This window comes from Mustelus asterias, chromosome 7 (assembly GCF_964213995.1).
Source record: "Mustelus asterias chromosome 7, sMusAst1.hap1.1, whole genome shotgun sequence".
In the NCBI taxonomy this organism is placed as follows: domain Eukaryota; kingdom Metazoa; phylum Chordata; class Chondrichthyes; order Carcharhiniformes; family Triakidae; genus Mustelus; species Mustelus asterias.
In genome coordinates this window covers 73,894,310-73,919,914 of record NC_135807.1, presented here as the reverse complement: position 1 = coordinate 73,919,914, position 25,605 = coordinate 73,894,310, and the positions used below count along the sequence as shown (strand labels likewise).

Sequence of the window (25,605 nt, the reverse complement as noted above, 5' to 3'; positions counted from 1 at the left end):
ACTTAGAATGTTTCTGAGAAAATTCTGCCATGTGTGTCTCACTGCCATTGTACTTACTTTAAAAATCACATTGTTATGAAGAAATATGATGATGGCTAATATTTTTGGGGCTATTTTTGTCATTTAAAAATATTTTTGCTCATCAACAACTTTTAATAACTTTGTTAATGTAAAGAGGGGAATATGACCCAGAAACAATAGCTGTCCAACCTTGAGAAGGGACAGAACCACCATCAACATATTTTGTCATTAACATAAGAATTCTTGTTATCTTTCTCATTCAAACTGTGCATATTAATTAAGTTCCCTTAGCAATCAACAGCAACAGAAACCATTGAACGTAGCTCTTGTGTGTTTCACAGAGAGTTTAGTTGAAACATAACTTCCAAATAGAAATTAAAAATCTATTTTTAAAAATACATGACTTTTTTTATCCAACTTCAAGTATCAGGTTTTGGTGATGATTTATGGGAGGAGTTGGTGTTACTACTGTAACTTTACCTGATTGACTCCTGCTTGTATAAGTCAATGATGTTTTCAACGAGTAGGTTTCTTTGTAGTCCATAGATGCCATGTCTGTCCAGAATCACCTCATGTCGACAGGAAGGACAATGGAAACGACCCCCTGATCCCACCGTGGAACAGCCACGCGTTGGCCAGTATGGGTTAGATGCCTGATTAAAATAGAAAAAAAACAAATATTTCAATAAAATTTCTACTTATACTTTAATGTAGGTTTTTGTATCTGCTGCAATTTGACACTTTGTTGGTGGTGTAGTCCTCAGGTATTTTAGAAAAACAGACTCACAATTCTTTCCAGCACTTTTTTAAAATTTCAATTTATCAATCATTGTGTAGATGTTAACAGAATAGTGTGTTCATTCGGACAGTAGAGTATGATTTGAGAGTTTTCTGTTAAAGCAAAAACTCTGTGCTGGCATTGTAAGAACCGTGACAAAGGAGCAGTGCTCCGAAAGCTTATGGTATTTGCTACCAAATAAACCTGTTGGACTTTAACCTGGTGTTGTGAGACTTCTTACTGTGCTTACCCCAGTCCAACGCCGGCATCTCCACATCATTGTAAGAACCTCCAGTTAAATTCCTTGTTCAAGCAAGTTTAAAAGATTTGTAAATAATTTGATGGAAGTAAGAATGAAGGTATTTCGAGGATTAATTACTCCTATATTTTACACAGATTTTGCTTAGCTGTAGGTTGGAGTAAACAATATCGGACTGAGGAACAATACTGGCTGGAATTTTACCGCCTCGCCCGTCCTGGAATCGGGGCAGGCAAGGCTCGCCCGAGTGAGGTCGCAAAATCCCGCCCACTGTTCCACTAATAATATTGCCTCGAAATTGCCTCAATTAATGTTCATTCAATCTAACCTTACTGCAGTGTCATCGAATCATAGAATCCCTACAGTGCAGAGGAGGCCATTTGGCCCATCGAGTCTGCCCTGGCCCACGACCCCACTCTACCCCCGTAACCCCACACATTTCCCATGGCTAATCCATCCAACCTACTCATCTTTGGACACTAAGGGGCAATTTAGCATGGCCAATCCACCTAACCCACACATTTTTGGAGCGTGGGAGGAAACCAGAGAACTCGGAGGAAACCCACGCAGACACGGGGATAACGTGCAAACTCCACACAGATAGTCACCCAAGGCCAGAATTGAACCCAGGTCCCTGGAGCTGTGAGGCAGCTGTGCTATAACCACTGTGCCACCGTGCCGCCCAAGATGAGGGTAGTGAGTGAAATGGGTTGAGTGTGCCACTACAGGTTATGATGCAACCAATAAAATAACAACAACTTAATTTAATGCTATGATAGAACAGCATTTCTTTTGCATTATGGAAGAATAGGATGAAAAATTGAGTTTGTTAGTGCCCATTATTTTGTGCGTTGAAGCTACCCTTAGCGTTCAGCTATATGAGTGTTACGACACGCAGTGAACATCTGCTGCAAGTATGCAGAGTGGGCAATTTTCTTTCTTTGTTCTTTAATGGGATACAGGCACACTGACAAGGCCAACATTTTTTCCCCATCCCTAACTGTTCTTGAACTGAGTGTCTTGCCACACCATTTCAGAAGGTAGTTAAGAGCCAACCACATTGATGTGTGTCTGGAATCAGGATGGCAGATTTCCTTTCCAAAAGTGAACCAGATGCATTTTTACAACAGTTGGCAATGGTTACATGATTAGCTTTTCAATTCTCGATTATTAGTTTAATTTAAATTACATCAGCTGCCGTGATGAGATTTGAACCCATGTCCCCAGAGCTGTAGCTTGGGCCTCTGTCACTGGTACGGTGACATTACCATCTCCCTACAATCATGACAATAATCAGTTTGCAATGCTGATTTGACACCAGTGGAACTCAATAACTATAGCTAACATGGTCTCTTAACCTTGTGCAGCTGAACATACAGATAGCAACAGGAAGGTCCCCTCACCAGTGCTGCTTAAAGGAAGTACTCAACGACATACAGGTTAGTTGTTGATTGAAATCTTCTGGCTGTTGCTATGATATGACAAGAGCTTGGTACTTTCTATAGTTGTTTCAAGTTGCATAAAATTACTGGGAGTGGTGTGACAGGTGCTGAATGGCTCTTTGCTGACTTCAGGTTTTCTACACAAACTTGTTCTCTAAGATGTGGCACACTTGTAGGCATTTCCTTGGAATATAGCATGACTTGGAGAATGAACAGAGGTCACTCAGTGTAGGAAAAGCTGCTCAAGGAGAGAAGAAGAGGAGGGGAGAGGGCTCTGAGCAGGAGGCCATATCTGCCCAGAATGTTCAGAGAGCAATTCACCTAGTTTGAGTCTGAGCTTGCATTACAGCAGCCTGAGATCCCACTGCAGCATCCATACATTGGGTACTTTCCGCTTGTCCTGTGTTGGAAGCAGCAATATTTGTCATCAGAGGCTGTGTCGTTTTGTGTGAAATGTCTGCAAGGGGAGGCAGTGGAATAGTGGTATTTTCACTGGACTAGTAATCCAGAAACCCAGACGGTGAAACTTGAATTCACTAAAAAAATCTGGAATTAAGAAAGTCTAATTATGACCATGAAACAATTGTGGCAAAAACCCATTTGGTTCATTAATGTCCTTTAGGGATGGAAATCTGTCATCCTTAGCTACATGTGACTCCAGGTCCACAGCAATGTCAGAGAGAAGCAGGTGGAGCAAGTATGTGGCTTCCCTATGGTGCTATTGATTACATGGACATCACTTTGCAGCAACACATGTCAGCTCTGCCCTTTACCAGAACTGAAAGGAATTTCACTCTCTCCACATCCAGCTGGTGAGTGGTTCTAGGCAGTAAATCCTGCGGGTCATTGCTGGTATCAAGCCAACCAAGTTGTGATGGCTTCATTCTGCAGTAGCTGCATCTGAGTGACCACTGCAACCCAAAGGCTGATTACTGGGCAAGAAGGGCTCCCTGCTGACAGTATGGCCTTTGACTCTGGTGCGTGACCTATGCACACGTAGCATGAATATAATGAAGGCCATGTTGGCACACGAATAGAGCAGATTATTAGCATGCTGAAATAATTCTTTCAGCCCTGAGCATTCTGGAGGAGTACACACTGGTATCAAAATTCTTTGTTTGTCAGACAACCGCACTGTGGTGAAAGGACAGCAGCCCTTGCCGCCTGTCAGCCCCTTTTGAAATTGTTATGAAGGCAGCAGTCTAAGCAAGTGCTCCAACAGTCTGGAATTCCACTGCAGCATCCAGCTGCTGAGGGGTTTCTGCTTGTACTCCATTGGAAGCTGCATCACGGGATCCACAACTGTGTGAGTGAATGGCCAATGCTTCCATGCTAGAACAGATGGATCCAGGCTCAGCAAAAAGTTAGCATCCCAGCTTTTTCATGCAACTTGACATTGACTGTTGACTTTCGAACTGGCCTGCCAATGCACCAAGCATTTTGTTGCAAACATCCATCAACGTTTTTATGTAACCCTGCAATCTTTGTACAACGCTGGCAAGTCATCAGTAGTACATTCTCAATGGCTTTGAATTTAAGCTATACGTTGTTTCTAAGTATCCATGGAATATTATTGTTGAATCCAATTACCAATCTATGGTTGCTGTTTCTGAATTTCACATGAAGTTTCACTACATGCAGGTCTAGTTATTTCTATTTGATAACTCGGGGTGCATGTTAATGTTTGAAGATAAACAATCAATTTAACAGATGCATTTGTTGAGAGTGAAATGTATTCATCCACTTGGTGAATGTGCAGCATAAACAATGCAACTCATTAGTTTACTCTTCGCAGGATGTAATTTTGAAATGCTAACATCATAGGATGTGTTTTGCAGTGAATTCACTCAAGTATTTGATGGTGTAGGCAAACTGAATGGTATCAAGTCAAAGCACATACTGGCCCCTCTATTGTTCCTATTGCTCAGTGTCACTGCACAATGTTCTACAGAGGTATTCTACAGTGGAGAGTTGAGGCAAGCTAAAAATGCTGGATGATAGCAGTATGTGGAGTCAGGGGACAAGTGGCAGAATGGATTGCTTGCTGGCTTCAAGACAGAAAGCAGAGAGTGGGAATAAAAAGTAGAATGGAAAAAGATGGGAAGTCTGAGGTTACATTGGATCAGTGCTGGGAAGACTGTTGCTCACAATTTACATTAACAATTTGGAGTGGATGACTTGGGGAGAGCTGCAATAAATTACGATTTACAGAATGGGCAAATAATTGGCAGATGAAGTTCAACGCAGCATGCACGAGCATTTAAGTTATTGTCTGAAACTCCAGTCCCCACTCTGTCACCTCCCCGTTTATATAACATGTCCATGTTAATGTGTAGGCCAAAGTCTTCTAGGTATGGTTATTTACTGCTTCCATTTCATTGCCTTCTCATTTACAATTACAGAGCTTTTGTGAGATCTAACAGCTAACAGTAGCATCTTTAAATGGGAATACAGAGATCATCACACCCAACCCTCAGATCAAGTAATTCTTATCTTATCATAACATGATCTGTAGTGGAGTAAAGCCAAACACTGCAGTTACTGAGGAATTCACAAACCCTTTGCTGTCGAGATAAACCATCCAACTGAGCAGTCTGGCCCGACTACTTAATAGGTTTCGTGGAGCCTCAGAATTTGTTTCTGGCTATTTTGATGTAATTCATCAGTGATGTCACAAGTTGAGAAGCACAGTGTATTAGGTTATCACTTCCAAACACAATGATATGATCATCAATAAGATCAGAATGCAAAGTCACAAATGAAGAAGTTTTTCTTATTTGCTCATGGGGTCTGTTTTATTGCCCATCCTTAATTGCCTTTGAGAAGGAGGTGTTGAACCACCTTCTTAAATCACTGCAGTCCATATGGTGATTTGATTTGATTTGATTTGATTTTATTGTTGTCACATGTATTAACATACAGTGAAAAGTATTGTTTCTTGCGCGCTATACAGACAAAGCATACCGTTCATAGAGAAGGAAATGAGAGAGTGCAGAATGTAGTGTTACAGTCATAGCCAGGGTGTAGAGAAAGATCAACTTAATGCAAGGTAGGACCATTCACAGGTCTGACAGCAGCAGGGAAGAAGCTGTTCTTGAGTCGGTTGGTATGTAACCTCAGACTTTTGTATCTTTTTCCCGATGGAAGAAGGTGGAAGAGAGGGCGGCACGGTAGCACAGTGGTTAGCACTGCTGCTTCACAGCTCCAGGGACCTGGGTTCGATTCCTGGCTTGGGTCACTGTCTGTGTGGAGTTTGCACATTCTCCTCGTGTCTGCGTGAGTTTCCTCCGGGTGCTCCGGTTTCCTCCCACAGTCCAAAGATGTGCGGGTTAGGTTGATTGGCCATTCTAAATTGCCCTTAGTGTCCTGAGATGTGTAGGTTAGAGGGATTAGTGGGTAAATATGTAGGGATACGGGGCTAGGGCCTGGGTGGGATTGTGGTCGGTGCAGACTCGATGGGCCGAATGGCCTCTTTCTGTACTGTAGGGTTTCTATGATTCTATGAGAGAATGTCCAGGGTGCATGGGGTCCTTAATTATGCTGGCTGCTTTGCCGAGGCAGCGGGAAGTGTAGATAAAGTCAATGGATGGGAGGCTGGTTTGCGCGATGGATTAGGCTACATTCACGACCTTTTGTAGTTTCTTGCAGTCTTGTAGGAACATCCACAATGCTGTTAGGAAGGGAGTTCCAGGATTCTGACCCAATGACAGTGACAGAATAGTGATTTGGTTCCAAATCAGGATGGTGTGTACTTGGAGGGGAACATAGAACATAGAACATAGAACATTACAGCGCAGAACAGGCCCTTCGGCCCACGATGTTGCACCGACCAGTTAAAAAAAAACTGTGACCCTCCAACCTAAACCAATTTCTTTTCGTCCATGAACCTATCTACGGATCTCTTAAACGCCCCCAAACTAGGCGCATTTACAACTGATGCTGGCAGGGCATTCCAATCCCTCACCACCCTCTGGGTAAAGAACCTACCCCTGACATCGGTTCTATAACTACCCCCCCTCAATTTAAAGCCATGCCCCCTCGTGCTGGATTTCTCCATCAGAGGAAAAAGGCTATCACTATCCACCCTATCTAAACCTCTAATCATCTTATATGTTTCAATAAGATCCCCTCTTAGCCGCCGCCTTTCCAGCGAAAACAATCCCAAATCCCTCAGCCTCTCCTCATAGGATCTCCCCTCCATACCAGGCAACATCCTGGTAAACCTCCTCTGCACCCTCTCCAAAGCCTCCACATCCTTCCTGTAATGTGGGGACCAGAACTGCACACAGTACTCCAAGTGCGGCCGCACCAGAGTTGTGTACAGTTGCAACATAACGCTACGACTCCTAAATTCAATCCCCCTACCAATAAACGCCAAGACACCATATGCCTTCTTAACAACCTTATCTACTTGATTCCCAACTTTCAGGGATCTATGCACACATACACCTAGATCCCTCTGCTCCTCCACACTATTCAAAGTCCTCCCGTTAGCCCTATACTCAACACATCTGTTATTCCTACCAAAGTGAATTACCTCACACTTCTCCGCATTAAACTCCATCCGCCACCTCTCGGCCCAACTTTGCAACCTGTCTAAGTCTTCCTGCAAACTACGACACCCTTCCTCACTGTCTACCACACCACCGACTTTGGTGTCATCAGCAAATTTGCTAATCCACCCAACTATACCCTCATCCAGATCATTAATAAATATTACAAACAGCAGTGGCCCCAAAACAGATCCCTGAGGTACACCACTTGTAACCGCACTCCATGATGAATATTTACTATCAACCACCACCCTCTGTTTCCTATCCGCTAGCCAATTCCTGATCCAATTTCCTAGATCACCCCCAATCCCATACATCTGCATTTATTTGTATTTGGTGTTTCCATGCTCCAACTGCCCTTCTTCTTCTAGGTGGCAGAGGTCGCAGGTTTGGAAGGTGCATTCAAAGGAACTTTTGTGAGTTGCTGCAGATGGTACACACTGCAGCCATAGTGCACCAATAGTGAAGAGAGTGAAGGTTTAAAGTGGTGGAAGTGTTGTCAAAGGAATGGGCTATTTTGTCCTGGATGGTATCTGGCTAGTTGAGTGCTGTTGGAAGTGAAGCTTATCCCATTACACTGCTGACTTGCGCCTTGTAGATGATGGGTAGGCTTTGGGGAGTCAGATGGTGCAATGCTTGATAACTGATCAACCAGCTCCTGTTTACGAACTTCTTTTGGAGAGCCTAGTTGTTATGTTTTGGAAAGTCTGCTTTATTAGGAATTAATATGCATTCAAGCTAGGGAAGGGAGAGATGTAGTGTATTCATCTGGACACTAGATGGGGAACTGAGAGTTTTGAGCAGAACAAACTGCTGATATTAAGAACCAAGAACTTTTCATATTGGCAGATTCTCTGTCTTTATAAAGGCAAACATGGGCGCATTGGGCAGGATTTTCCAACCGCGTCCCCGCCCCCTGTGGTGTGTTTTCCAGCGGTGGAGATGGCTCAGCATTGGCCGCCGGCGGGTTCTTCTGGTGCTGCCGATATTTATGGCGTTTTGCCTGGCTCATCCATCCCACAACCAGGGAACCCACTGTGGCGGGGGGGGGGGGGGGGGGGGGGGGGGGGAGGGGGGGGGGCGGGAGGGAGGCGGTGGGGGGTCACTGGGTCAGAATCCTGGAACTCCCTCCCTAACAGCATTGTGGATGTTCCTACAAGACTGCAAGAAACTACAAAAGGTCGTGAATGTAGCCTAATCCATCGCGCAAACCAGCCTCCCATCCATTGACTCTATCTACACTTCCCGCTGCCTCCTTCAGCAGGAGCAGAAGATACCTATGGTGGGAAGAACCGGGATAATCCCACCCTTGGTGGACTTCTCCTGTCTTAATTACTATGTCTCTCCATTCGCTCCTCCAGCCAGGGAATAAATATCACTGTGTTCATGCACAGTGCTACTCAGATAGGCCTGACTGCCCAATGGGGTGCATATTGGAATTCTTTAAATAGTTTGCAAGTATTGTGTAATCTATAACACATTCTGACTCAACAAGTGTAAAAACTTTGCACAATTGAAAGAAATGTATTTTGGAATGAACAAATAAAACATACCAGCTGTCATTTTAATCTATAACACATCCTGGCAAAGTGTGACAACTCTGCACAATTCAAAAAAATGTTTTTTTGATTGAACAGATTAACCATGCCATCTGTCACATTTACTACTGAAGTTACTGTACTGGCCTTGGATTTCCTTGAGTGTCCCGCCGCCACACAGCTGTAGCTTTGCTTTATATACAGCGCAGCGGCAACAGTCCACGGATGCTCCAAGTTATTGTGTTAAAAAAAAAGTAACTAACGAAATATGATTTCATGGCATTTTTTTCCTGAATGTTGACGTACACTGTGATTTGAAAAACAAGACGTAATGAAACTAGTATAACCTCCAAGATAGGCGGCGGAAAGACAAGTCAAAATAACTTCAAACGTTCGGAATTTCCTTGGCCTTTTTTGGCACAGCATTGTTGAAAGTGCAGTGGGACTCTTGGTTACTGCTCGCTACACTTCCGGCAAAGTTAAAGGCCTAAGGAAATTCAAGGCAGTGTGTGTCCAATGGGTTTATACCACTACAGCAGGACACTGCACACTGGGAAATGCATCAGCTGAAAGGCACCGTCAAACCTCTCAACTACTGCATTCAAAACTAATGAACTGGTGGTTTATCATTTTTGCTGCTTGAGGAACCTCACTGTCAGGAAATGTTACAGTATTTCCAAACATAAACAACCAGTTGTCCCCAAAATAACAGTGACTACATTTCATAAGTAATTCACTGGTTGTAAAGCATGAGAGGATGGTAAACTGTTCCATATCATTGTGATATTATCTTGCTGCCTTTCAGCATACATTAAATAAAACGTAAAATAAAATCTATCATTAATCTTAATCATCAATTCCAATAAAGCATCGATGTCCTTGAAAATCTCAGGTCTTAATTGGATGATTCACATTGTTACAATCAGGTGAGGAGGGCTAGACTGACTTCCGACTTTCCCATCCTTGTTTGGCCACAACAAGGTTTTTTTTAAAGGATTTTCTTGCCAATTCAGTGAGCATTTAACTGTTTTTATTTATTCGTTCACAGGATGTGCACAATGCTAGTTAGATCAGTATTTCTTGCCCGTACATAACTGACTTTGAGAAGGTGGTGGTGATTACTGAGGCTAGCTTTTAATTCCAGGTTTTAAAAAATTAAATTAATTTAAATTCCAGCAGTTGCCAAGCTATGATTTGAACCTGTTTCTCCAGAACATTAGCCTAGACCACTGGGTTAGTAGTGCGGTAACATTGCCGCTACACGCATGCACACAGACAGCAGCTGCTGAGTTGAATCTTAAAGCACTGCTTATGGTGTATTGATGGTGAAACATCAGGCAGGGCTCAAACCTTCAGGATGGATGGCATGAGAGAAAGCCCCACTCAAGATCTTATTCCTGGAGAAAAGGAGTTTCTCAAACTCAATGGAAGGCTTTTAGTTGGCATGATCCCTTCTCACCAACAAACCAGTTACCCATGGTGCCAGGGTGGAAGAAAGAAAATCCTGGGCCAGTTGCCTACAGATATCCAAAATAAAACACTGACAGGCAGGTTCTCTGAATATGGAAAAGTCAGAAATTACATCGTCAAATCTTTCAAACTGAGCAAGTTGACACAAGCCATGGCCCTTGCTTGACTAACCTCCATAGATAGGGCATTAGGACCAGCCCCCCGCTATGTGCCTGTGGGGGAGAACAAACTGTGCACCACATCACAGGCTCAGTGGAGGCCTATCCATACTCAGTACAGTGGGATCAGAAGAAACTGGTTGGCTTAGGAACTTCACATTCACTAACTAAAATAAATGTATTAACTACAAGAACTATATACTATATACAGTAAAGTGTGCAAAATAGGAGCTGTCCCTGTTCTTGCTTATGCACACAGCTCTGTCCCACACTAGGCCAGGGGTCCCTAGTGGGTCATGCATTGTCTTTCTTTGTGGCCTTTAATATACTCAGGCATATGTTAACCCTATATCTGCTGGATTCTTATACTACAACTTCCAACAAGTCTTTATCCAATGTATTACAAGTTAGTCTAGCTTACTCCAGGCATTGACATCATTATTACTACCACATCTGTCCCCTTCGAGTCTCCGAGTTCGTATGTTCAGGCAGTCGGGAGGCCTCATAACTCTTCTATCATCAGAATTTAACACTCCCCCACCGGTGAGTTTTCAGACAGCGAGTATGAAATTGAAGGGAGAGGACTCTCTCCAGATTCCCATTTGCACTGACGATGCATTGATTTACTCTGGGGTGGCCAAGGCCTCAGATGGGAAGCCTGAAACGAACAGTTGTTGGCCACTTAAGGCCTATTTCCCACCCAGCCCCAATTCTTAGGCTTGTGGGAGAATTGACTTTGCATGGAGAAGGCCGAAAACCATTGGAGTTAACTCTCAGTTTGAAAATAGGGGACTGCCTCCATCAGAAGCCCCCTTCTGAAGTTGCACCCTAGTGGCTTTGGGACCTTCATCCCCAGTCTGTCCTCTCCCCCAAGACCCCAGTCAACCCCTTCTGCTCCCCAGGCCTCCCCTACTCTCCTTGCCCTAGAACCCATTCAACTTTCTTGGTCCTCGGTGTCTGGACATAGCCTTAGGCATCCTCCTGCATTTCCTCTTCTGTCCACTGCAGCGCTGTCACTGCGCGGACTGGAGAGCTGCCAGCTTATCTGATTGGTCAGCAGCTCTCTAAGGCTGACTTCCTCCAAAATGAGGGACAGAAATTCCACCTACAATTTTCAAACCTCATTCGAGCGTGAAATATCCAAGTTTGGGCTGACAAGTGGCAAATGACATTCACGCCACATAAGTGCCAGGCAATGACCATCTCCAACAAGAGAATATCCAACCATCTCCCCTTGACATTCAATGGCATCATCGTCACTGATTCCTTCCACAAACATTCACTCCCTCCACCACCAAGGCACAGTGACAGCCATGTGTACCATCTTCAGGATGCACTGCAGGAACTCACCAAAGCTCCTTAGATAGCACCTTCCAAACCCATGGCTATTACCATCTAGAAGGACAAGGGCAGGAGACACATGTGGACACCACCACTATCATTCATTCACTGTCACTGGATCAGGGGCGGCACAGTAGCACAGTGGTTAGCACTGCTGCTTCACAGCTCCAGGGTCCTGGGTTCGATTCCCGGCTCGGGTCACTGTCTGTGTGGAGTTTGCACATTCTCCTCGTGTCTGCATGGGTTTCCTCCGGGTGCTCCGGTTTCCTCCCACAGTCCAAAGATGTGCGGGTTAGGTTGATTGGCCAGGTTAAAAAAAAAAAAATTGCCCCTTAGAGTCCTGAGATGTGTAGGTTAGAGGGATTAGTGGGTAAATATGTGGGGGTAGGGCCTGGGTGGGATTGTGGTCGGTGCAGACTCGATGGGCCGAATGGCCTCCTTCTGCACTGTAGGGTTTCTATGATTTCTATGATTTCTAAGATCCTGGAATTCCCTTCCTGTTCGTGTACCTACACTGCCCTCTTGAACTACTGCAGTCCTTGAAGTGTACCTACACTTCAAGGACTGCAGTAGTTCAAGAGGGCAGCTCACCACCACCTTCCCAAGGGCAATAGAGATGGGCAACAAAAATGCTGGTCTAGCCATTGATGCCCACATCCCATAAATGAATTTTATAAAAATGGCTGCAGGGCACTCAGATAGTGGGAAGGGATATGTTCCCTTCAGATAGTGGGAAGCGAATCCCTGCATCCAAATAAATTCAGGCCCATGTCTTATTCGCACCTCTGACAGAAGATTGGTGGGCTCTGTCATTGTTGATGTGGAGGTTGTTCTGGAACATTGGCAACTTCTGGTCTTCTTTTTCCATTCCTGAGGTATTGAACCTCTCTGTGTCAAATTGGCCACTGTGGTGATCAATGGCTGTTGTTCAGTCCCATTTCTTGAGTGGGGGATGAACTTTGTGTATACTTCCATATTGATTTTTCTCGTGTGGCTCACCACAATGTGACCTGAGGCAGATGTTGACCATTCCTGTAATGAGGATGTGGTTGTTTAGTCAGCTCGCTTTTGTGTTTGGCTGCATGGTGTGCTGTTGGCAATGGATGTCCAGATGTCAGGCTGGCTGGGAGCTGCAGCATTGGCTCTGTGCTTGCAGTGTGGTTAACAGACGTCGGAGCCAGAGGTTGAGGCTCTTCTGATTGTTGGCTATTCTCTTGTCAAGTCCCCACTGGAGGAATCCTGGTAACCATTTGTGTGGTTGGCTGATCTGACCAATAAGGGCTTTCTGGCACCTATAACAAAAATAGATAAACCTGCTCTGCAAAGAGAGAAGACAATTCAGAGCTGCAGTCCCAGTCAGGATATTCTTTCTTGTTTGACCTCTGGGAACTTGCAGTTCTGTATAATTTACGACAGTGGTTGTTTTGACATCTTCTGCCATTTTGAGGAGCTTCAGGGCTACACAGGCATCTCTGCTCAAGGATGATGGTTATGGATGAAGTACATCAGCTCGAAGATTTGTTTGCTGCCATGCCTTAAATAGTTCCAGAAACATGTCTTTGACCAGAAATCAGGTTCCTCCATGTCCATAGAATGATGTATATGTCATTTGAAGCCAAAGGTGTCTCAGCCAGAGTTCTTTGTCCAATTGGATTGTAACACTGGCTCCCGTGTCCAATGTAAGCTTTGTTAGATGGCTGTTAACTGAAATGTCTTTATTCCAATGCGAACATCCAGGATCTTTCACCTCACCCAAGAAACATAACTGTATATCCTTCTGGTGTGTAGTCGCAGCCTCATGAATCTTCTTTGGGTCTTCTGTGCGTTTAGATGTTTTGGCCTTGCACCGTTTGCCAAAATGTCCAATCCTGTTACATTGAAAGCTTGCAGGAGATTGCTTTTGCCTTTAGTGGTGCTCTGCCCCACAGCACTAGCATGGTCACTCTATTGGTCAGTCAGGGCATTGCCTCCCTTGGTCTGGAGGGTTCCTGTTTTTGTGCTGTTTAATTAACTGGAGTGGGGTTTCCTTTGTACCACGGTTTACTTTCCCCTCTTAAAATGGACTTATGTTGCATATGGAGTTCAGATTGCCAACAATCTGGATAGCTTCCTTGAGGGTTAGATCTTCCTTTACTTGCTGCATGTCTGAGAATGCATCATCTGCTACTCCAATTATTCAATCCCTGATAAACTCAGATTTTAGCTCTCTGCATTCACAGCCTTCAGCCAACCTGTGCAGATCATTAATGAATGAGTCAACAGGTTCTTCTCGCTGCTGGACTTGCTTATTAAATTTTGCCCTTTCCATGATTTTGTTGTTTCTTGGGTTAAAATAAACAACGAATGATTTTAATCCATCGTCAAATTTAGCAGATGATCAGTTGTTTCCTTGTCTACTAATAATGTCATCCGCTATCAGGCCGGATAAAGCAGTGTGTTAATTTCTTCAGTTTCTGTCTTTTTATTCAGACCTGAAGCAATGTTGTATCTTAGGAATCTTCTATTTCAAAATCCCCAATCATGTGATTGATCTGGGCCTTGGATAAGTCCAGATTGATATGGAAGAATGGATTTCTGATCTATGGTTAAAAATTGTTGAAATGTAAGTTCAGCTTTAAGAAGTTGCTGACATTCAAGATGGTGCTGCATTTTGTTTGAAGCCAAAGGGTTTACCCACACTCACTGCCTTTGATGGGGGTTTGCTGCAATGGTGCTCACGCTCAGCCTTGAAATAATTTAAACAATGGCTGCTACTCTATTTTAGGTTGTAGGACTACATTTTAAAAATGTTTTACTCTAACGAGTACTCATGGCATGTAAATGTAATGCAATTGGGAACCCACCAAAGGCCAGTGCCTCAAACACACTGCTGTCTTATTCCCTGCATCTCAACTCACCATCGGAAAATCTGAATCTCAGCTCCCACCTCATTCAATCCATCTGCACAGTACGTTTCCCACTCCAGGATGCTCCAGAAAATGCCCCTCTTAAAGTGCAATCCTTCTGCCCAATCCTTAGGCAGGGGTTAGAAAATTGATCAGCATGCTCTTCAACTTCAAATGTAGGTGGTAGGTTGGAGAGAAAGATAGTGGGCAGGATTTTACACCCCTCCGTGGCATGTTTTCTAGTGCTGGAGGCAGCTTGCCATTGCCCATTGGCAGGATCTTCCGGTCCCGCCGGTCTACAGCACTTTGTATGGCTTTCCTGTCCTGCCGCTGGGGAACCTGTCATGGGGCGGGAGGGGGGTGGTGGGGGGCTGACGGGACCAGAAGACCCCACCAGTGGGAAGGACTGAAAAATCCCACTCTCTGAGTTTGATAGGCATGTTATCACATGGACGGCATGGTGGCACAGTGGTTAGCACTGCTGCCCAATTCCGGCCTTAGGTCACTGTCTGCCTGGGTTTCCTCTGGGTGCTCCGGTTTCATAAGAACATAAAAAATAGGAGCAGGAGTAGGCCATCTAGCCCCTCGAGCCTGCCTTGCCATTCAATAAGATCATGGCTGATCTGATAGTGGTTTAGTTCCACTTACCCGCCCGCTCCCCATAACCCTTAATTCCCTTATTGATCAGAAATCTATCTACCTGTTTCCTCCCACAGTCCAAAGATGTGTGGGTTAGGTTGATTGGCCGTGCTGAATTGACTCTAGTATCAAGGGGACAAGCAGGGTAAATACGTGGGGTTGCGGGAATAGGACCTGGGTGGGATTGTGGTCAGTGCAGACTCGATGGGCTGAATGACCTCCTTCTGTACTGTAGGGATTCTATTCTATGATTCATTCCAAACTGGAATAAATCCCCAAGTATTACTTTCAAAGTATAGCCACTTGCAGGCAACCTCAACAGCCCAGTTGTACACAGCAAGATCCCACAATGAGCAGTTGATTAATTTTGGTGATGTTGTTTGAGGGAGGAATGTTGACCAGCAGAACTATCTCTCTTCAAATAGCAGCCTGCAACCTCCTACAGCCACCTGAACAGAAAGGCAGCTGCTGGCTTTACTGTCTGCTGTTAAAGATGACCTATCTGATAATGCAGCACTCTGTCAATTGTGAGCTGCATGTCAGGTCATTTAGGTTATACACTCAAGCCATGGAGTGAGGATTCAACCCATGGACTTCCAGCTCAGTAATAAGGGTGAAAATGGGATAATATAGATAGGAAAACCATTGCGGTCCATTTACCTAAAAGCTACACTATCTGGTCTTTCGAATGTCAGATTATTTTTTTCAAGCATATGGGGAGATTGTGCAATTTGTGACATACCTACTAAAAATTGTTAATTTATACTGGAATTAAGTTGAGTAAACTAACTAATAAATCATTGCTATGGTTTCAGATAAAGATTAGCATAGCAGTAAAGTACGTTACTTTTCAGAAAGATACAAAGTCATTTCTCTCGGAGACACTCCAGAAAACATAGTTTGCTCAGCATCCACCCATTTCTGCTGATGTTGCTGTTCTCTACAGCAGTCAGACATGGTGATACACATGCTGGTGGAGCTTTGGCAATTCTCCCGACACTATGAACCGTCGGGGAAATTCAGGTCAGTGAGTAGAAGTGTAGCTGCGGTTACCTGAATTGGCTCACATTAAAGGTCTTGTGCAGGTTTTGAAAAACTTAAGCATTTTCAAGATCCTCTTTTAATTTTGAATATTTTTGTTTATATAGAAAGAAAATAAGTAATCATGAAACTGTAAATACTAAAAGGAGGCTGGATATATTTCTGTCACTACTGCTAATAACTCCCTCTCGGTCGTTTAGCTCATATGAATGTTATATGGAACAATTAAAAAGCTATTATGCACATTTAACATAAAGGCATTATGAATAAAACTAACTGTTGGCAAGGCAATTGTACGAGAACTGACTGCTTGTTTTCCAGTTAATTTGATGATGTTAAAGCCATTTATTTGAAATATTTTAATACCTCCAGTAAAATAGTGGAGACAGAAATCTGATGCGAGCATTTGAAACATTCATTTGCTAACACTGCCAACATTAATAATATGATAAGCAGGAGATCAATGTATTAATCCTACAAACATCATAGACAGGTTTACAAAGAACAAAGAACAATACAGCACAGGAACAGGCCCTTCGGCCCTCCAAGCCCGCGCCGCTCCCCGGTCCAGGATTGAATCCTGAATCCAGGATCCCCGCCCAATTTTCCAGCCTATCTACATCCTAATATCCTATCCACCGAGCTGTCCCTCACAGCTACGATGCTTTGTTCATCACAACCTATTAACTCACCCCCACCCCCCCCATTCCAGACCATGTGATCTCCAGGGAGAGGCGAAAACCCAGAGTGAAAACCCCAGGGCCAATATGGGGAAAAAAAATCTGGGAAATTCCTCTCCGACCCCCTGAGGCGATCGAAACGAGTCCAGGAGATCACACTGGCCCTGATCAGAAACTGCTTCCCAACCCTATTCATTTCCACTTCTGCTTTACGAACACCATCTGAATTCCCTACCCCCGAGACAGGTTCCCAACTATCCGCAGTCTCGCTCTGTACTGGCACCAGCAAGATGATCATAGAATGAAGCCTTGAAACGAGAAACAAAGAACAATTAGCCCGCGCCGCTCCCTGGTCCAAACTAGACCACTCTTTTGTATCCCTCCATTCCCACTCCGTTCATATAGCTGTCTAGATAAGTCTTAAACGTTCCCAGTGTGTCCGCCTCCACCACCTTGCCCGGCAACACATTCCAGGCCCCCACGACCCTCTGTGTAAAATATGTCCTTCTGATATCTGTGTTAAACCTCCCCCCCTTCACCTTGAACCTATGACCCCTCGTGAACGTCACCACCGACCCGGGGAAAAGCTTCCCACCGTTCACCCTATCTATGCCTTTCATAATTTTATACACCTCTATTAAGTCTCCCCTCATCCTCCGTCTTTCCAAGGAGAACAACCCCAGTTTCCCCAATCTCTCCTCATAACCAAGCCCCTCCATACCAGGCAACATCCTGGTAAACCTCCTCTGTACTCTCTCCAAAGCCTCCACGTCCTTCTGGTAGTGTGGCGACCAGAACTGGACGCAGTATTCCAAATGTGGCCGAACCAACGTTCTATACATCTGCAACATCAGACCCCAACTTTTATACTCTATGCCCCGTCCTATAAAGGCAAGCATGCCATATGCCTTCTTCACCACCTTCTCCACCTGTGACGTCACCTTCAAAGATCTGTGGACTTGCACACCCAGGTCCCTCTGCGTCTCTACACCCTTTATGGTTCTTCCATTTATCGTGTAGCTCCTCCCTACATTATTCCCACCAAAATGCATCACTTCGCATTTATCAGGATTGAACTCCATCTGCCATTTCTTTGCCCAAATTTCCAGCCTATCTATATCCTTCTGTAGCCTCTGACAATGTTCCTCACTATCTGCAAGTCCTGCCAGCTTTGTGTCGTCCGCAAACTTACTGATCACCCCAGTTACTCCTTCTTCCAGATCATTTATATAAATCACAAACAGCAGAGGTCCCAATACAGAGCCCTGCGGAACACCACTAGTCACAGGCCTCCAGCCGGAAAAAGACCCTTCCACTACCACCCTCTGTCTTCTATGACCAAGCCAGTTCTCCACCCATCTAGCCACCTCCCCCTTTATCCCATGAGATCCAACCTTTTTCACTAGCCTACCATGAGGGACTTTGTCAAACGCTTTACTAAAGTCCATATAGACAACATCCACGGCCCTTCCTTCGTCAACCATTCTGGTCACTTCTTCAAAAAACACCACCAGGTTAGTGAGGCATGACCTCCCTCTCACAAAACCATGCTGACTATCGTTAATGAGTTTATTCCTTTCTAAATGCGCATACATCCTATCTCTAAGAATCTTCTCCAACAACTTCCCCACCACGGACGTCAAGCTCACCGGCCTATAATTACCCGGGATATCCTTCCTACCCTTCTTAAATAACGGGACCACATTAGCTATCCTCCAATCCTCTGGGACCTCACTTGCGTCCAGTGACGAGACAAAGATTTGCGTCAGAGGCCCAACGATTTCACCTCTCGTCTCCCTGAGCAGCCTTGGATAGATTCCATCAGGCCCTGGGGATTTGTCAGTCTTTATATTCTCTAACAAACCTAACACTTCCTCCTTTGTAATGGAGATTTTCTCCAACGGTTCAACACTCCCCTCCGAGACACTCCCAGTCAACACATCCCTCTCCTTTGTGAATACCGACGCAAAGTATTCATTTAGGATCTCCCCTACTTCTTTGGGCTCCAAGCATAAGTCCCCACTTTTGTCCCTGAGAGGTCCGATTTTTTCCCTAACAACCCTTTTGTTCCTAACAAAAAACATGTTTACATGACTGACTATCAAGACTACTTTGTATGAAACTCGATGATGTGACCCTGCCAATTAGTCACTCTTTGACTGGCTGAAGAATGAACCCTTTGTGATGGATTTTGGAAAATGAACCACTCGCAAAGTTACTTTCACTTTCAAAATGGAGAGTTGGAGCAGGAATATTAAAAAAGTAAGTTTAGAATAAGTGTGATAGCATATATTATTTACACAACAGTAAAAATAAAAAAAGGCTGCAACAAAGCTGATATTACCGGGGATATGAGTTATCAATTCATAGAGTCATAGAATCATAGAGGTTTACAGCATAGAAACAGGCCCTTTGGCCCAACTTGTCCATGCCGCCCTTTTTTTTAAAAACCCCTAAGCTAGTCCCAATTGCCCACATTTGGCCCATATCCCTCTATACCCATCATACCCATGTAACTATCTAAATGCTTTTTAAAAGACAAAATTGTACCCGCCTCTACTACTACCTCTGGCAGCTTGTTCCAGATGCTCACCACTCTCGGTGTGAAAAAACTGCCCCGTGGACACTTTTGCATCTCTCCTCTCTCACCTTAAACCTATGCCCTCTAGTTTTAGACTCCCCTACATTTGGGAAAAGATATTGAATATCCAGCTGATCTGTGCCCCTCATTATTTTATAGACCTCTATAAGATCACCCCTCAGCCTCCTACACTCCAGAGAAAAAAGTCCCAGTCTATCCAGCTTCTCCTTATAACTCAATCCATCAAGTCCCGGTAGCATCCTAATAAATCTTTTCTGCACTCTTTCTAGTTTAATAATATTCTTTCTATAATAGGGTGACCAGAATTGCACACAGTATTCCAAGTGTGGCCTTACCAATGTCTTGTACAGCTTCAACAAGACGTTCCAACTCCTGTATTCAGTGTTCTTCTGACTGATGAAACCAAGCATGCCGAATGCCTTCTTCACCACTCTGTCCACCTGTGACTCCACTTTCAAGGAGCTATGAACATGTACCCCTAGATCTCTTTGTTCTGTAACTCTCCCCAACGCCCTACCATTAACTGAGTAAGTCCTGCCCAAGTTCAATCTACCAAAATGCATCATCTTGCATTTGTCTAAATTAAACTCCATCTGCCATTCGTCAGCCCACTGGCCCAATTGATCAAGATCCCGTTGCAATTGGAGATAACTTTCTTCACTGTCCACTATGCCACCAACCTTAGTGTCATCTGCAAACTTACTAACCATGCCTCCTATATTCTCATCCAAATCATTAATATAAATGACAAATAACAGTGGACCCAGCACTGATCCCTGAGGCACACCGCTGGTCACAGGCTTCCAGCTGGAAAAACAACCCTCTACAACCACCTTCTGAGTTGTCAAGGAGCTGGTATTACCAGGGGTGTGAGTTGTAGGGAGCTGGTATAACCGGGAGTATGAGCTGTCAAGGAGCTGGTATTACCGTGGGTGTGAGTTATCAGGGAGCTGGTATTACCGGGGGTGTGACTTGTCAGTGAGCTGGTATTACCGGGGGTGTGAGTTGTCAGGGAGCTGGTATTACCGTGGGTGTGACTTGTCAGTGAGCTGGTATTACCGGGGGTGTGAGTTGTCAGGGAGCTGGTATTACCGGGGGTGTGATTTGTCAGTGAGCTGGTATTACCGGGGGTGTGAGGTGTCAGGGAGCTGGTATTACCGGGGGTGTGAGGTGTCAGTGAGCTGGTATTACCGGGGGTGTGAGCTGTCAGTGAGCTGGTATTACCGGGGGTGTGAGGTGTAACAAAGCTGGTATTACTGGGGGTGTGAGGTGTCAGGGAGCTGGTATTACCGGGGGTGTGTGTTGTCAGTGAGCTGGTATTACCGGGGGTGTGAGGTGTCAGGGAGCTGGTATTACCGGGGGTGTGAGTTGTCAGTGAGCTGGTATTACCGGGGGTGTGAGCTGTCAGTGAGCTGGTATTACCGGGGGTGTGAGCTGTCAGTGAGCTGGTATTACCGGGGGTGTGAGCTGTCAGTGAGCTGGTATTACCGGGGGTGTGAGGTGTAACAAAGCTGGTATTACTGGGGGTGTGAGCTGTCAGTGAGCTGGTATTACCGGGGGTGTGTGTTGTCAGGGAGCTGACATGTCCAGGGTATAACAGATTCTTTAGTCCTGCAGAAATCTAATGGTAGAAACAGGTTTAGTGGAAAAGGAGAACATGGTATGGGCTGCACTGAAAAACTATTTAAGATCTTGTGGTGACAAGATTGCTCAGAGGCCAGAGTTACAGTGGCAGTTAGTTACAGTTAGTTACAGTTAGTTACAGTAGCAGACCAACAGAATCTCCCAGAAAATGGTGGGAAACCAACTGTGCTAGATCTCCACAGTTTGTGAAGGCTTTATAAAGGGTGGAAGATCCATTCATTGCTTGCAAGACAAATATTTAATCATAGATCATAGAATACTGCAGTACAGAAGGAGGCCATTTGGCCCATCGAGTCTGCACCGACCACAATCCCACTAAGGCCCTATCCCCACCCTAGCTAGTCCCCCTGACTCCAAGGGGCAATTTATCATGGCCAAGCCACCTAACCCACACATCTTTGGACTGTGGGAGGAAACCGGAGAACCTGGAGGAAACCCACGCAGACACGGGGAGAACATGCAAACTCCACACAGACAGTGACCCAAGCCGGGAATCAAACCCGTGTCCCTGGCGCTGTGAGGCAGCAGTGCTAACCACTCTGCCACCGTGCCGCCCTTATTATTGGGAAGAAGAGGCAGTGGCAGGGAAGACCCATGCTAAGAGTTCCCATTCCATTGGCTCTTGTGATTTGGCATCTTTAGAGACCAGTAATCATAGTGGGAGGGCCATACTGGCCTAATGGGCTCCAAGTGAAAGAAGTGACTTAGATTACCTCCCCACTCTCCCCTCTACTTCTGCCCAAGGAAATAAAGTTAAACTTTATTTATTATTAGCCACAAGTATGGCTTACATTAACACTGCAATGAAGTTACTGTGAAATTCCCCTAGTTGCCACAGTCCGGCGTCTGTTCAGGTCAATGTACCTAACCAGCATGTCTTTCAGAACATGGGAGGAAACCGGAGCACCTGGAGGAAACCCACGCAGACACGGGGAGAACGTGCAAACTCCACACAAACAGTGATCCAAGCCGAGAATCGAACCCAGGTCTCTGGCGCTGTGAAGCAGCAGAGCTAACCACTGTGCTACCATCCCACCCAGTAATGGAAATGGAACAGGAAATAGATTAGCCCTCTCATACATGGAGTTGGGAACAACAAGACAGAGCCGGATCAAAGCCCGGAGGTTGGCAGTAGCGCTTCCGTTAATATGAGTTGATAGCACCAGAGATTCACTTGTAATACAGTTTGTGCTTTCCACTGACCCTGTAAATCTGGCATGGTGGGCACCAGGATGCATTGAGAGGTACAATCCAATTCTAAATGTTGGGGTCAAGTCCTGAGGCTTTTTTGGATCAGTGTTAGGGATGTGGTGTCCAGCATTATGATCAAGGTGGAATAATGCACATTTTATTAACTGACAAAAAAATTAATGAAGATTTGCAAAAAAATGAATAACAAAACTTGCATTATATAGTGCCTTTAACGTACCAAACATTCTAAGGTGTTTCACAGGTGCATTATAAAATAAAAATTGACACCAAGCCACATTAGGGAACATTGGGTTTTAGGAAGCATCTTAAAGGATGAAAGCAAGGTAGAGTGGCAGAGAGATGGAGAGAGGGTATTCCAGAGCTTGGGCCTAGGTGAGTGGCAGAGAGGTGGAGTGAGGGTATTCTAGAGCTTGGGCCTAGGTGAGTGGCAGAGAGGTGGAGAGATGGTATTCCAGAGCCTGGGCCTGGGTGAGTGGCAGAGAGGTGGAGAGAGGGTATTCCAGAGCTTGGGCCTAGGTGAGTGGCAGAGAGGTGGAGAGATGGTATTCCAGAGCCTGGGCCTGGGTGAGTGGCAGAGAGGTGGAGAGAGGGTATTCCAGAGCTTGGGCCTAGGTGAAGCAAAACCGCCAATGGCAGAGTGATTAAAATCAGGAATGCGTAAGAGTTGTGAAGTGGAGTGGTGCAGATATCTTGGAGAATGGTGGGATATGGGGAGAGGACAGAGACAGGGAGGGACAAGGCTATGGAGGGATTTGAAAACATGGATGACAATTTGAAAATTGAGATATTGCTTAGCCAGATGCTGGTATAGGTCAGAGAGACCAAGGGCGAAGGGTGAATGTGACTTGGCATGAAGTAGAACATAGGCAGCGGGTGTTTGGACCACCTCAAGGTATGAAAGGTGGAAGATGAGTGGCTGACCATAAGCACATTGAATTGTCAAATCAAGGGGTAACTAAAGCATGGATCATTAAGAAAGGCCTGAATCACTCGATTCCATTGCTCTAATTCCATGAAAAGGCTTCCTCAAACTATGTTCCACATGAAAGCTACTTTCCCATTGAATTTGTTTGAAAAAGATAAAGAAAAAGATCTTGCACAGAACATAGGGTAAACATTGTTCCACTCCAGCCTTCGCTGGGATAAATGTTCCCCCAGTCCATTGTTTGATATGGGAGGCCATTCTCTCCCTTATATCAACTATAGAAAACAGCTCTACAAATTAGTGAATTTAGTGCTTTCTCATGCAAGTATATAGATACATAGTCTCGACAGCCCGTTAAGTTAACTTAACTTACCTGGAACATGTCATTCGCACACTTCCGGCACAGGTTATGCTGACATGGGAGAATAACGACGGGCTTGGAAAACATTTCTAAACAGATCGGACAAATCAGCTGCTTTTCCAGGTTGTCCATGGTTTGCCGATCATTAGACAAAAGGTTGTAGTCCATGGAAGTGGTCATTTCAGAAAGTTTCCAAGATTCAGGCTAAGCGCTAAATTTAATTTCAGAAGTTAAACGGTGCCCAGCTTCTCTTTTCCCTTTCTTCCTGGCTTGGACTGAGGTTGTGACCTGATTGACTGGAACACTTACTGTTTCTCCAAGGGTCACAGTGTGTTACATTGGATTGGTGGCTTCGATGTTGTTTTTAGCAACAGTACGTCAGCTGTTGCTGTGTTTGCCGTGCGCTGCTATGTCCTTATATGAAACTGGCACTGGGAATGAGACTGACTGCCAGGGCTGCTGTCTATCTTCTTTATTTCTCCCCAAATTTACACCTGTCAGCACTCGCGTCCAAAACAGCTGCTTCTCTGGACACTGACATTTAGAAAGAAATGTTCTTTCAGCCGAATTGAAACAAACGTCAAATCGAACTACACAGAATAACTTTTGCCAAATTCACAGCCTCCCAAGACAGCACTGCTGTAATATGCAAATAAATTGCATTGTATTAAAATATCTTGGTATCAGGACAATGAGTGCTGACACCTTGACAGTTCTGCACTGGCTCACTCAAACTTACGGCCAAGCTAAAGTTTTAAATAGCAAAGAGATACTGTATGCAGTATGCATTTATCACAAGGATTAAGAGAGTGCACTATCACATTTTGATTAAATATAAAAAGATGGAATGTCTCCTAACAATATTAAAATATTTAATGCATATTGTTTTGTTATAAAAAGCAAAATGAGTAAGTATTTCGATTTTAAAGTGGTTGAAAGGATATTCTAAATGTGAGGATTCATTTTATTCAAATCATTAGTAGGTTTTGTTATGATCTATTTATGAGACATAGCTTTTATGTGCATTATAGAGCATATCAGGAGCTGTACAGGGGGGGGGGGCCTGAGAATGAGGTGTCAACTTGGTGATGCTACAACACAGAACCGACCACCTGCCAAGCAGCATGAATCTTTTTTAATTGTTTCACAGTATGTAGGTATTGCTGACGAGGCTAACATTTATTGCCCATCCGTAACTGCCCTTGAAAAGTTGGTGTTGAGCTTTTCTCTTGAACCTCTGCAGTCCATTCGGCGTAGGTGCACCCACAGTGCTGTTAGGGAGGGAGTTCCAAGATTTTGACCCAGGGACAGTCAAGGAATGGCAATACTTTTCCAAGTCAGGATGGTTTGTGGCTTAGAGGGAAATACAGTTGGCGGTGTTCCCATGTGCCTGTTGCCCTTGTCCTTCTAGGTGGCAGAGATTGTGGCTTTGGAAGGTGTCTTTGTGAATTGCTGTGATGCATCCCGTTGATGGTACATACTGTTGCCACTGTGAATCAGTGCAAGAGTGAGTGATGTTTAAGGTGGTGGATGAGGTGCCAATCAAGTGGGCAGCTTTGTCCCAGATGGTGTCAAATTCTGACTTTTGCCTTGTAAATGGTGAACAAACTTTGGGGATTCAGGGGGTGAGTTACCCACCTAAGCATTCCCAGCCTCTGACCTGCTCTTGGAGCCACAGTATTTATACGGCTGGTCCAATTCAATTTCCGGTCAATGGTAGCCTTCAGGATGTTTAATTTTGGTCTCCTGAGATCCCCAGCATCACAGGTATCAGTCTTCAGCCAATTTGATTGATTCCACACAATATCAAAACGTAGCTGAAGGCACAGGATACACCAAAGGCTATGAGCCCTAACACATCCCAATTGTAGGAATACATGTGCACGAGAACTAGCCATGCCCCTAGCCAAGCTGTTCCAGTGTAACTACAACACTGGCATCTGCCCAACAATGTGGAAAATCGCCCAGGCTTGTCTTGTCACAAAAAGCAGGACAAATCCAATCCTGCCAACATTGCTCCATCTGTCTATTCTCAATCATCAGCAAAATGATGGAA

General features: G+C 44.7%; 1 protein-coding gene across 5 annotated transcripts in view; it reads right to left on the bottom strand.

The window, feature by feature from the left end:
- trim55a (tripartite motif containing 55a) overlaps positions 1–24,312 on the bottom strand; it is an 81,268-nt gene extending 56,956 nt beyond the window's left edge. For 3 of the 5 annotated variants that reach the window (XM_078216271.1, XM_078216268.1, XM_078216270.1), the window contains exons 1-2: positions 23,562–23,867; positions 502–674 (exon numbers count right to left, since the gene is read on the bottom strand). In XM_078216271.1, the coding sequence (XP_078072397.1) occupies positions 502–674; positions 23,562–23,729 (341 nt within the window). In that variant the 5' untranslated portion in view covers positions 23,730–23,867. Of the gene's footprint in view, positions 1–501; positions 675–23,561 lie in introns of all 5 variants that reach the window. The other 2 variants (XM_078216269.1, XM_078216267.1) reach the window with 2 other exon arrangements.
- Positions 24,313–25,605: the final 1,293 nt, after the last annotated feature.